The sequence below is a fragment of the Miscanthus floridulus genome, chromosome 10 (genome assembly GCF_019320115.1).
Source record: "Miscanthus floridulus cultivar M001 chromosome 10, ASM1932011v1, whole genome shotgun sequence".
NCBI lineage: Eukaryota > Viridiplantae > Streptophyta > Magnoliopsida > Poales > Poaceae > Miscanthus > Miscanthus floridulus.
The window spans coordinates 320,387-333,601 of NC_089589.1; the positions used below are offsets into that span (position 1 = coordinate 320,387).

Below are 13,215 nucleotides of genomic sequence, written 5' to 3' on the forward strand. Positions count from 1 at the left end.
ATAACTCGTTAGATTTGATTTATGTTTTTGAAATCATCCATAATTTATGGATACCATTTGAACAATAAATGTTCTAGTAGGCTATATAATAAAATGCAAACGGTGTATATAATTAAACTATTTTAATTAATTTAAAAAGGTGAAGTTGTAAATTGGACAAATAGACTCGTATCTTTTTAAAAAAAAAATTGGTGAATTCTTTTTGTTTATATAACTGATAAGTATAATACAAGTATTCTTTTTTTGTTTATATAACGAAATAAAAAAGCTAAAATTATTGGGCCCACCTGTCAGTCAACCTTTAGCCTACGACGTTCCCCAACCTCTGGCGCTGTCGTGTTCATCTTCGATCTCCCCTCTCCTCTCTCTCTCTCTCTCTCTCTCCCTCTGTTTGAGGAGAACTGCCTGCGCCTGCTCCCTCCGCTCCTCCGTGCTCCCACTCGCCATCCCTAGACTTCATTTCAGGCGGGGATGGACGATTACGCCCGGGAGATGATGGAGCTCAAGACGCTCGTCACCCGCACCCTCGAGAAGAAGGGTGTACTCGCCAAGATTAGGGTTCGTACTTCCCACTTCTTCATTTCCCCAACCCCTCCATTGATCCGGTTCCTCCACCACGCCCCACGGATCTAGCTTTTCCTCCCCCTCCGGTCTGGGGATCTACACCTCCGCTTCTGCAATTTGCCAATTTCCTTCCCAAATCCGCGGATATATTTTTTTCAATTTCTAATGTGCACATTCTGAGCGCCTGGGCGCTGTTGGGTAGGTTCTTGTTTAGGAATATGAAAGAATGCTCACGCATTGCTCAAGAAAAGTTTTTTTCGCCGCGTCTGTGTTACTGGAAATCTTTTTTTTTTTTGTTCGTGTTGTGTTGTGACTATTGCACCTAAACTTCTCAGTGCTCTTTTGAGTTTTCGACTCTAATGGTATGATGCCGGGGGGGGGGGGGGGGGGGGGGGGGGGGGGGGGGGGGTGGGGGGGGGGGGGGTGGGGGGTGGACAAAAGAATCTATTTGTGTGTAACATAGATAAATACAGTTAGCTTGGGTTTCTATCTTTTTATCTGTTGAAAGCATGCTATGGTCCATTGAATGCACATACTTCCGCCACCTTTCCTGATGATGTTTCTGGCTGCATGACTAGGCTGAGCTAAGAGCAAGCGTGTTTGAAGCCATTGAAGAGGAGGATCGGGTGGTGGAGAATGATGATGGCGGGAATCCTGCTTTGCTTGGTAGCTGTAATGACCGAGCTAATCAACTGCATGCTTCACCTTCAGGTTTGCCTTGCCCTTTGAATGTGCTGGCTAATCAGTTGTTTCAAATATGTCTGCAGAAGCCAAAGCTTGTCTCTGATGCATTATCAAAACAAAAGAAATCAAGAGAAGCTTGTCTCTAATGCTGCTACGCATATACACCCTTTCTCTTATATACTGACCTGTAGAAATTTATACTACTGTTCTGAAATATTCGAGAAGGACAAAGGTTGATATTCTGCTGCATGATAATCTTTTCCCTGCTGGAAATTATGCCATTTTTTAGCAAGCGATTTAGGACTAAACCTGAAAGATACACATTTTTTTTCTCCTGATTGATGACTAGGGTGAGTCTTTGGATTTGAATGCTTCTGCACTGGTGATAATTCAAAGAAGCATTTCCATAATGTATTTTGTTGTTTTTAAGTCCCATCAAGGACATCTCAAATGTTTAAGGTTGTTGTGCTGGCCTTAAAATGATTTTCAGTACTAAGTTTAGCCATGTGTTTTGCAAGCTGCACATAACATGGAATGTTTTACATTCTAGGAATTCTGTTGCTTGCAGGTAGGTTACTAACTGCACTTGTATGCGAATACTTGGAGTGGGCGCAACTAAGTCACACAATGAAAGTTTACTTGCCAGAGTGTAACCTGGTAAGTGGTGACCGTTCCTGATATTTCGTTTTTGCATTTCGGGAATCAACATCCATTAATGTTTCCCGGTTTTGTTTATAAATCAGCCCAAGGACTTCTGGAAGAATGAACTGAAAGACTTTTCTAACAAAAATGGAGCTGAAGGGAGCAGGAGTGCTGAAAGTGGTCCAATGCTTTTAGATGTTCGCGAAGGTTATCTGAAATATGAGGTTTATCTCTCGCGTGATCATTAGCAGAAGCAAAAATCATCCTTTTGTTTCTTTATGTTTCCCAGTAAAGACAAAAAAGGGGGAAAGCTTTTGTGGTAATGTAGCCAATTCTTTTTTCCCCAGAAAACTGTGTAGTCCTGTATGGATCAAGGTAACAAATCTCTGGCAATAGCTGCCGCTATAGCCAGCTATAGCTGTTTTAGGCACTACACCACTATTTGTACCCACATTCATTTTAGCCTGTTTTAGCCAGGCTATTTGTTACAGTAGTATGGAATCCTCTTATGCATTATGTTTGCTATGTAGAAAAGGTAGTATATTGAGTTGTGAGCAATAATCCTTCATACTATTGGTGTCTTGCTTAATCAAACTGTCCAAAAAATTAGATTGTTTGCCACAACTACAATACTCATCAAGGTATTGCCTTAGAACAAAAAGTAGGTGTTCTTATTCTGGAAGCTTAAGGAGATAGGTTTATCAAGACCCAAGCATTGTCAGAATGTATAGAATGATTCTAAGAATAACCAGAATGGATAAAAATTGATATACTCTTTTCTGAGTTTGGTCAGTTGTCTTGCACTGCATGCATGGGATTTATATTTACAATGCATTGTCATTATCATTGTACTGAGATCTGCTTACATATAATTTTCCAATCTCAACTTATTGATGCAAGGCCTGTACTCAAGGTCTCCTTTTGATGGTCTGTGGTGCTTGGGGTATGAGCTGCATTTATGCTGCTTTCTGCCTATGACCTTTAGTTCACTGCACGCACAAAATTTGATTTTTTTCCCCCAGCTTGGCTTTCACTGTCCCTTATACTTTATTAATAACAAGTTTATTTATTATTAACCTCCAAATATAGTCAATATGCTCTAGCTTAAAAGTTTTGGTTTTCTACAGCATGCTTTGGTCATCTAAATATGTTGTGTTGGCAGAATTTGTCTCAAACAAGGATGGGCGGCAGGAGGATGATGAGTTCAGAGTCTGATCCATCGCTAAATGCTGAACACCGGAGCATGAGGAGGCCACCATCAGCGTCAGTTGGGAGCCTGCCTCCTATGGGGAGGTAAGCGTGATGCCATACTGCTGTGCCGTTGTGAATATGCACAGCTATTTGTTTTTGGCATTATATATTTGGATGTGAGTGTAACATATAGTACTTTGAAATTGCCAGGCCAATCTCTTCGTTGCAGGCATCAGGTTTGTGCACTGCTATGTAATCGTTTCAGCTTATCGTACGTAGCTGTGTTGTTCCGAATTCTGAAACAAGTCCACTTGGTACGTGTACTTTCAGATCGCAGAGGGGGATCTTCAGCTTCCAATAACACAAGGAAAGATGAGTACAACTGGAGATACGATGCCGATGATATATCTGAAGAGGTGCTGCGGGCATCGTCTGCTCTAGAAAGTGTCCAGTTAGACCGGAAATCTCGGAATCTGCCAACATCTTGGAGGTAGCTGGGGATCGATTGATTAATCGCCCCTCCATCATAATGTGTGTCCAATGCAATTTCTTTTGTCCGAGAACACCGTGTGAACCTATGGTGTGCCATTGCAGGCATTCAGGGGATGGCGCCGAGTGACAAGCAACAAGGCTTTGGAGCTGGTTGCTTTGACTGACACTGTATCGTGTAATTTGTATACCACTCATTTGCGGTGGTACGATGCTTGGATTGCTGTTATACTAGAGAAATGGTACATTAGTTATGTATGTGTTGTCTTGTAACGAACAAACAAATCAAGTATTAAGTTTGTTGAGCTATGGGTGGACTTGATCCGATAAGATTGGCACGCCGTTTCAGTGCATGTGCATCCATCCCAAGGGGAAAAAATGCTCGTGCGACACCGTGTGTGCGCTCCATCGCTCATACGCTGCCACTCCAACATCGAGTTTCCTTGTCATTGGCATACTCAGATGCATGCTTCATCCAGTCCAACTGTATTGTGTAATGCATATATTAGGGTGCGTTTGTAGAATTGTACAGTACTGTAGGAAGCAAGGGCAAAACACACTTGTCTTCATCGTTAATCATTCATTGCTGATGCTAGCTAATATATAGCACGAATTGAATTGAAGGGGCTGGGAAGACAAGCACCAAGGGCCGGGCTGAGCCTAGGAACTCTGTTGGCTGGCCAGATATGTGGATCCGCCCCTATAAAATCAATTACTATTTGGTACTGTGTTATACTCCACTCTATTTTCGATTGAAATTGAAACAACGTGCATTCAATTAGTAATTAAAGTAATAGTCCACCGTTTTTTATTTTTAAAAAGGTGTGCCGCTAGTAGCTACTTAGGTGCGCCTTTAACTTTGTGCGAGATGCACGCAGTGAACTAGAGATATTTATTTTCTGCCAAAAATAAATAAAATAAAAGCAAATATGCATGACCAAAAGATAATTTATTAGACAAAATAAAGTTGAAGATGTATTTGCACTCTGATTATTACATGCTATACTTATAAGCAAGTGCCGGGGGGTCAATATCCCTTACATTAGCTCCAAATAAACAGAGTCTAAATATATTTGATACAGGCCACTTATATCAACTGTTTTCAAATAATCCCCGTATCCAGCATGGCGTGTATGGGAAACAGGTTCTCATGCCCACTGGTATATGTATACGTCCGCCCAACTGTTGAAACTTTGAGGTATTCAAATTATAAGATATTGTCCCAGATGGTACGCAAAAGAAGACAATCTCTTTGTAAGGATGAAATCCGAGGAAATCAACAGGGTAGTGCCCGTCTGCTTAAGCTGAGCTTATTATCTTTGGCTTCATCGAGGACACTGTCAGCATTGTCAAAGTCCCATTCATCATCAGCAGCAGCAAACTCGTCGTCGCCATGTGCAGCAGCAGGTGGTACTTCCTCCTTGTTATTATAGTTACGGATGACCCTCAATTCATCATCAGCAAAGCCGCTGTGAAGAAGAGGGCGTCTATTTGCAAGCAGCGGTGGAAGGCTGATGTTAGTCTTCAACACCCACTCCATGTGAATGTGATCATTTTCTTCTTCCTCCTCCTTGAGGAACCAGACTCGAAACTGGGGGCAGCGACCGCAGTCGACCCAATAAAGTAACGTAGAGTATACCCCTTTCTCTGATTTTCCCAAATAAAAGGTAGCACCCTCACCAAGTTTGCCACCTGCTACCGGAGATTTCATCATTTGGTACTTGTCACTGGACAAGGCTATCCTGCAATTAATTAATTACAAAAGGCATGAATATATATGCATGTGTGCTTAATTAGCACTAGATTGAGCAAATAAATCATATATATAGCATGCAGTTGTACAATAATAATAATAATAATAATGATAATAGATGAAACGACGATGCCTAGTAGCTTTTTTTAAAAAAGGAAATGTATTAATATTCCAGCTTCTACATCGACCAATGTATATACCTGTTCCTTATTACAACACAAGCACTGCGGTCCACGCAATCTCAAACACAAAGTTTTAATCCAAATTGAATAAAAGAAAGGTTTGCAAACTCAACATCTAAATAGCAATTCTATTACTAAATCTCCAACCGTCTCTTGCAAACACCTCGATCGCGGTTGTCTCAATATTTCTGCATCCCATCTTCATCATTTGACGATCCTCCTCCTTCTGTAATAGAGACCAGGACCTGGTCCAGTAGGTCCCCCTGATGATAACCAACAAATAAGATGGTGTTGCGGCCTTGTCAAAAATTATATCATTCCGGGTTAACCATATCGTCCAACAAATTGCACTTGCGCCCACAAGAATCTTATATTTCAGTTTCCTATTTATCCCATGTAACCAGCCTGTAAACAAATTATAAACGCTAGTTGGAGGAATTAAATTAAAGGAAACATGAACAGTTCGCAACACGAATCTAGCAAAATGACAGTTAAAGAATAGATGTTGTATAGACTCGTCAGAAGAACAGAAACAACACTTTCTATCCCCTTGCCACTGCCGCCTTGCTAAATTGTCCTTTGTTAAGACTACTCCCTTATACAAATACCACAAAAATACTTTCATTTTGAGAGGTAGTTTCAGTTTCTATATAAATGTGTTATATGGTATAGCTTCAACTCCTAATAAGGCTCTGTACATGGATTTGACTGAAAACAATCTATTCTGATGTAGCCCCCACACAAAATGATCTCTCTGGTTTGTTAACTGTACATCTGCAACCATAGCAACCACATCGTGCCACGCTTGTAAATTAACACATACCAGAGATCTCATGAAAGCCACATTTAACGGCGTCATAGACAACACCGTTCTTACAGATGCGCCTTTTCTCTTAACAATATTATATAATGCGGGAAAGAGAGATTTTAAAGGACGTGGTCTTATCCATAAGTCCTCCCAAAATCGCACTTGAGATCCGTCACCTAGATCAAACTTGCCCAACGAGAGGAACTCCTCTTGACCTTCATTAGAGCAGCCCAAAACTGGGAGTCCTCAGGCAAGTATTGAACCTGTGTCAAAGTTTTGTCTCTTAAATACTTATTACTAAGCAATTGTTGCCAAACCTCATCTTCATTCAGTAACCTAAACAACCATTTGCTTAGGAGACATTCATTATGAACATCTAAGTTTAGGACTCCCAACCCTCCTTGATCTTTCGGCGTACATACTATCTCCCACTTAGTCAATCTATATTTTTTTCTTGTGTTCATCGTTCTGCCAAAAAAATCGTGACCTGAAATAGTCCAACTTCTTCAAAACCCCTCTGGGTATTTCAAAAAAAGAAAGCATGAGCATGGGGAGGCTACTCAAGACGGAGTTAATCAGAACAAGCCTCCCTCCTACCAACAATATTTTACTTCTCCAACAATTCAGCTTCTTTTGAAAACGTTCTTCAACATGCTTCAGGTCCTTATTCATGAGCTTTCTATGATGCATAGGAATTCCCAGATACCTAAAAGGAAACGACCCCAAATCACACCCAAAAATTTATGCATATTCGTTTTGGTTGGCTCTGGCTGCTCCATAACAAAACAATTCGCTCTTATGGAAATTGATCTTGAGTCCTGATAGCTGTTCAAAAACACAAAGTAAAAGCTTTATGTTTTTTGCCTTCTCTAGATCATTGCCCATAAAGATGATAGTGTCATCTGTATATTGAAGGATTGAAAGTCCCTCATCTACCAAATGCGGAACAACCCCTTGGATTTGACCGACCTCTTTAGCTCGTGAAATAAGGATAGCCAGCATATCAACCACTATATTAAACAGAATTGGATATAACGGATCCCCTGCCGCACTCATTTCCTAGTTTAGAAATAGTGGCCTACATTATCATTGACCTTTACTGCAACACTCCCTTTAGACATGACTTCTGAAATCCATTCACACCAAGTTGGTGAGAATCCTTTTATTCTGAGGACCTGTTGTATAAAAGGCCACTTTAATTTGTCATAAGCTTTTTCGAAGTCTAGTTTTAAGCCCAAAATTTAGGCTGTGGATAGGCAGTCTCCCAGCATGGAATTCATAAAAATGATTCATCAAATCCGGCTTTACAACCTCCCAAAAGAATTGGTAAAATTCTGCGGGGAAACCATCCGGACCGGGTGCTTTGTTATGTTCCATATCAAAAACTATCATTTTAACCTCCTCCTCCTCCTCCTCGCTGAATGGAGCCGTCAAAACCTCATTCTCGTCATCCGACACTTGAGGTATGTCATGCCTCAAAGTCTCGTCCATTGAGAACAAATTCGGTGTATGAGGTCCAAACAGTCCTTTATAGTACTCAGTTATATAATTTTTCAAATTCCTATCCCCAACAATCGTTCCTTCTTCTTGTTCTAGCTGGACAATTTTTGTTTTCTTGTGTCTCCCATTTGCCACTAAATGAAAGTACTTAGTATTATCATCTCCTTGCAATAACTTTGTTGCTTTTGATCGTTGGAGCCAATAAATCTCCTCCTCTCTCAGCAACTTAGTTAATTGCCCTTTGAGATGATGTCTAAGTTCCACCTCTTGAGGTGACAACAAAATTGTCTCTGCCTTTCTGTCTAGGTCATCTATCTTAGTCAACAGGTTAGATTTATGTTTCTTATTTTGTGAAGACAAGTTCCTAGCCCAACCTCTCAGGAAACATCGCAACCTTCTAATTTTGTTTTGCCATTTCTCCATGGGTGACCGACCCCTATTCTCAGATTCCCACACCTCTTTGACCAGGCCAAAGAAACCATCTCTTGTTAGCCACCCTAGTTCGAACTTAAAATTCATAATATTGCCTCTATGAGATGGTTCACCACTATCTAGTAAAAGAGGTGTATGATCTAAGATCTCTCGGGTAAGTGCCCGGACAGAAGCTAATGGAAATTTTTGTTCCCAGTCTGTTGTTACTAAGATACGGTCCAACTTTTCATATATTGGAACCCTGTCAACTCCAGCTCTCTTAAATTCAGCGTTTCAATAATAGCACTAAACAAAAGTGGCCACTTATTATTATATCTTGAATTGTTTTTTTCGGATGAGTTCCTAATGATATTGAAATCTCCCCCTGCTAAGAAGGGTAAATCCCCACAGCTAGTACAAGCTTGTACTAACTCTGATAGAAAGTGTTCTCTGTGCTCTTCTTGTGCTGTACCATATACAGACAATAGAGCCCATGGAAAACCATCTGCTTTATTTTTGACAGAATCATTTTGACAATGCAAATAGAGAGCTCCCCGGAAATATATGGTCTTGCGGTCCCAGCAATCGGATTGCAGCATATCCGCCATGGTCCCGGCAGGCTCGCCATGGCGGACCCAGGACCTCTCCTCCCACCTCCATCTCCTCGACGAGAAGACGTGGATTCTCAATGTCGATGGCGGCCATTGTTGCTCGTCAAGGTCGATGGTGATGTTTTCCCGATTGCCCAGATCATGGGCAAGTAAGGGGATAAGAAATACCTCGAAGGGCTGAGGCGACTCCGCCATGGGATCGTACACAAGGTAAAAGCTTGAATACAACAAGTGGTGGTCGTCGTTCTCCTGATCCTGATCCTGATCCGTCGTGGTCCCGGCCCAGACCCTGACCCCAAGCATGTCGCTAATGGATGGTTCCGGGGAGGTAGGCAAGTTAGCCCATTGCCGTGTGGCAGGGTTGACCACCAGTCCACCATGTCACACTCACACACCAAGAGCAGACCATTGCAGTGATCCTCCACTTCCAGAACGTAGTAGTCTTCTTCTATGAAGTCGAGGCGGCTGCCCGAGATTCGGCACGCCGTCGAGGGAGATGCAGAAGAAGGCGTCGAGGCGGAGAGGGAGGAGGTCGGCGCGGAGGAGGCGCCGGGCGTCGATGATGGAGCACCAGTGCTTGCGGACGCAGCGTGACGCCGCTAGGCTGCTGGGCGGGAGGCGGCCCAGGACGTCGGCGAGCATGTCGTCAGGCAGCTGCTCCATATTCTTAGCTTACGATTACGATGGATAGGATCGGATCAGAGATTTGGAGGTGGTGGACCGTGGATCTGGACGGGAGGTGTATACGGATACGGTGGCGACCGGCCGGAGAAGATATGATGCTCGTATTGTACATATGATGATGGAGTCGATGGATAGATCGGAGTCGGATGGATTAGCTTAATTAAGCGGTGGGAGCCAGGGAGGTACGGTGGCGTGGGCGGATATGATGCATGCAGACATGCAGTCGTCTTCGTCTCCGCTTGGCTTGTATCACTCATCATCACTGGATAGGATGATATATGGTGATGGATCGGAGAGGTAGAGGGAGAGCTAGGCCGGATATATATGAATTCACGCCGATGCGTCTCCGATCCAATGAACGAACGCTAATCGAGTTCGACTATATATAAGCGGGAGTACGGCGCCCGCACGTCCGGCGCCAGCAGCGCGTCCGGACGCCCCGCGCCTGCTGCCCGCCCCTTGTCCGGCTTTCCCGCGCAGCGCCTACGCGTGTTCCTTCTCCTGTGCCTCTGGCGCTGGGTCCCGATTTGACCGGGCACACTTGTGGGGGGAATCATCGCGCCCGCTGCCATCAGGAGCAGCAGCGACAGGCCACGCCTGGCCGCGCACTCCTGCTGCTCGCATGCTGTTGCTGTCAGGCCGCATCTGGCTCGAATAAGGAGAGAGAGGAGCCGAGCATGGATGTAGCTTCGTGCTCCACGCCTGCTGCCACGTCCATAGATACAGCTTTGTGCTCCACGCCTGCTGTCGCGCCCGCTTGGCTTCCCATGCGCACGTGGGGACCGCTGCGCCCGAGGGGACCATCTCTGCCTGCGCCCCCTAGCCGCGCCTGCTGATGAAACACTTGCAACATAAAGCATTTGCTACAACATATGTCCGAAATAGATGAAACATTTACAACATACGCTTGCAACATGCGTGTATGGGCACTGCAACATATGCAATATCTAGATAAAATACTTGCAACATACGTATGAAATAGCTGAAACATTTGAAATATACACTTGCAACATACGCGTATAGTTATTGCAACATATGCAACACCAGATCTATTTTTGCAACATCTAGATGAAATGTATGCAACATACATCTGAAACACATGAAACATACGGTTGCAAGATGTGCTCATCTACTTGCTGCACCATCAGTGATCAATTTATAGGTTTCGTCGTAAACCTAATTGGTTACTTCCAATTACGTAAATCAATAGTTCAAACTGCACTCAAAGTTAGGGCATTTCCCATTGATATATGAACTTTTGTACCAGAAATAATAGTATCTCCAATTATAGCCCCTCTGGGATGTAAAATATATCTCTTCTCACCATTCCCATAGTGTATGAGACAAATATATGTATTTCGATTAGGGTCGTATTCTATGGTTATGATTCTACCAGATGTCTTTTTGATTCCGTAGAAAATCGATTTTACGGTATAGGCGTTTATGACCTCTCCACAATGGAGGCTCGTTCACGCGGAGCTCGACGCAGGCGTGGAGCTCGAGGTCGCCCACGGTCGACAGGCGGAAGGATCGTGGCATGGCGGGAGGCACGAGGCGTGGGTGAGGGTGCGCGACGCAGGGGCAGGGGTAGGCGCGTCCGTCCCATCCTTTGGCGCGGGGCACCGTGGGGGTGACGACGCGAGGTGCGGGGCAGGCGCGTCCGTCCCGTCCAGAAAGAGGGGACGTCCCGAGAGTATCCAATATATAAGAGCACACTAATGGCGTGTCATGCATGCATGGTGTTGGTGTTCCCCGGGGCCAGGGCCCGCATCTGGAAACGATTTAATTTTCAAAAAGCCAGTTGGTTAATAATCTCCTAATTCATCTGTTCGATTTTTTTTCCCACAAAGGCAGGCAGGCAGCAATCAGTAATCAGTCCGTCAAAATAGCCTCTATTTTCCAAATCAATACTCTAATTCTATTTAGCCACCTGATTGAAATAAAATGCTAATTATGAGTATAGTATGCACTCTTTTGTTTGCAGCGTGTCAAAATTCTCTCTAAGTGATGAACACTCCCTCCTTCCCTCCCACTAGATTGATTATTCATCACTGTATATATACATCTCGCTGGTATGGAAGAAAGAAAGAGTGAGAGAGAGAAAAATACACATAAAGCAAAGGACACGAAACACCATAATAAATTAAATTCAAATGACAGTTTCAGCAGCCATCACATCACATAAAAAATGGTCCTGATTGAATCAGATATGTAGTAATATTGGCAACAGCTAGTCTGCTATTTGCCACTCTTATCACACCAGGTGCCCAACTGATGTCCAGCAACATATATAAACATACCTACCATTTCTAACAATCAACAAGCTCACTCTTGTTTCCAAATTCCTCCAAGAAAATGCAACTGCCACCAGATGCTGCAGCAAAGTAACAGAGTATTGTTAATAATACCATGCATGTCGCACATCACAACCTCTGTGCTTGTTGATGACAATGGCTTACTGGGGAGACAAGGCTTGCCTGGCTTAGGGTGGTTGTGCTCACCGCTGTACACAATTTCAACAATTTGGCCATCTATTGTTGTCTCCACCTTCCTCTTCACAGGGCAGCTGGGGTGAGTACACTTGTAGTAGCTCCGAGGGAACTCGCTACCTTTCACTTTCTTTTGCCCATATTTCCTCCAGCTGTATCCATCAAGTGATAAACGGCCGCCCATACCATGCCTCTTGGAAGTTTGGCATGTTGTTACATGGTCGCAACACTTGAAACATACTTCTACGCCCTCAAATATGGTATCCGACCCAGCATCCTGTAAGTTAAGTTTAACATATACTCCCTCTGTCCCGTATTGATTGTCGCTCTGGCACACTTCAGCTCTGTCCACGTTCACACCTTCTGTTGTGCATCTGGACCATCCCTTTGTCCACATTCACAGGTTTTGTGCTGCACCTCCTCAAAAGCTACAACGACACTGATAAAGGGACAGAGGGAGTATTTGAAACAAGATCACATGAAGATACCCTGGATAAGTTCAATAACTGAATATATAACAGACAGATACTTTAATTTAGAAGGCTCCACTTAGCATAAAATTATCGTTATCAAAATTCATCAAGCTTCTTTCCAAAGCAAAACCAGTGTGAGACTTACTGTGGTTGCTGCTATCTGTGTTGGAAGATCACCCAGCAACGATGCCAACAGAGCGGCTCTTAGCCTGATTAGATCTGACTCCTCCCAAATGGTGATTGTTGGGGAACTGGTGTCATTGAAGTCTTGCAGAACCTTTCGGAAGAACCTTAAGCTGGAGAAAGGCCTGGAGGCCACAGGCTTCAGAACAACAACCTTCTCATGAGGTTTCATCTTCCCTGACCTGAAAAAAGGGGACAATTTATGAATTTGTAATCAAAGCAGCAGCTCATTTGCTTGTTCGTAGAAGAGAGAGAGAGAGTAACAAAACTAATGTCTAATGCAAAGGGGAATTATGGAACTTAAAGAGAGTAGTAGACCAATACTTCAGAGACAAACTGAACTATATTGTGGTGAAAAATTCTGCAATAAATCAACCAAATTATAGTAATCCAAGGAAGGGCATTCACATAGGCGACGAATTGAGCAAGTAAAGAGAGTAATCGAAAAACAGGAGGGTTCGCATAGGTGGTCACCTTAGTCCTCCACTCTGCTGCAGCTGTATAGACTGGTGGAAGCAATGCAAGGCCAACAAGTAAGGGAGTTGAGCAGA

The 13,215-nt window shown here is 43.4% G+C and overlaps 2 protein-coding genes and 1 pseudogene across 3 annotated transcripts; 1 reads left to right on the forward strand and 2 right to left on the reverse strand.

The window, feature by feature from the left end:
- Positions 1 to 350: 350 nt before the first annotated feature.
- LOC136486031 (protein TONNEAU 1a-like) lies at positions 351 to 3,890 on the forward strand. Of its 2 annotated transcripts, none has more exons than XM_066482800.1 (8): positions 351 to 558; positions 1,143 to 1,275; positions 1,817 to 1,905; positions 1,992 to 2,114; positions 3,053 to 3,183; positions 3,292 to 3,317; positions 3,412 to 3,497; positions 3,676 to 3,890. In XM_066482800.1, the coding sequence occupies exons 1-8, from the start codon at positions 472 to 474 to the stop codon at positions 3,841 to 3,843; spliced, it is 843 nt and encodes a 280-aa protein (XP_066338897.1). In that variant the 5' UTR covers positions 351 to 471; the 3' UTR covers positions 3,844 to 3,890. The 2 variants fall into 2 exon arrangements, with proteins under 2 accessions (XP_066338897.1, XP_066338898.1); XM_066482801.1 differs by having other exon boundaries at positions 355 to 558; positions 3,412 to 3,571; positions 3,676 to 3,846.
- Positions 3,891 to 4,662: 772 nt separating this feature from the next.
- Positions 4,663 to 9,498, reverse strand: LOC136487306 (uncharacterized; annotated as a pseudogene).
- Positions 9,499 to 11,767: 2,269 nt separating this feature from the next.
- Positions 11,768 to 13,094, reverse strand: LOC136487307 (WRKY transcription factor 44-like). Its single transcript, XM_066484467.1, has 4 exons — positions 12,612 to 13,094; positions 12,487 to 12,497; positions 12,021 to 12,382; positions 11,768 to 11,893 (listed from the first exon to the last, which is right to left on the reverse strand). Exons 1-4 carry the CDS (start codon positions 12,834 to 12,836, stop codon positions 11,829 to 11,831), a joined length of 663 nt encoding a protein of 220 aa, XP_066340564.1. The 5' UTR covers positions 12,837 to 13,094; the 3' UTR covers positions 11,768 to 11,828.
- Between the last annotated feature and the right edge of the window lie 121 nt (positions 13,095 to 13,215).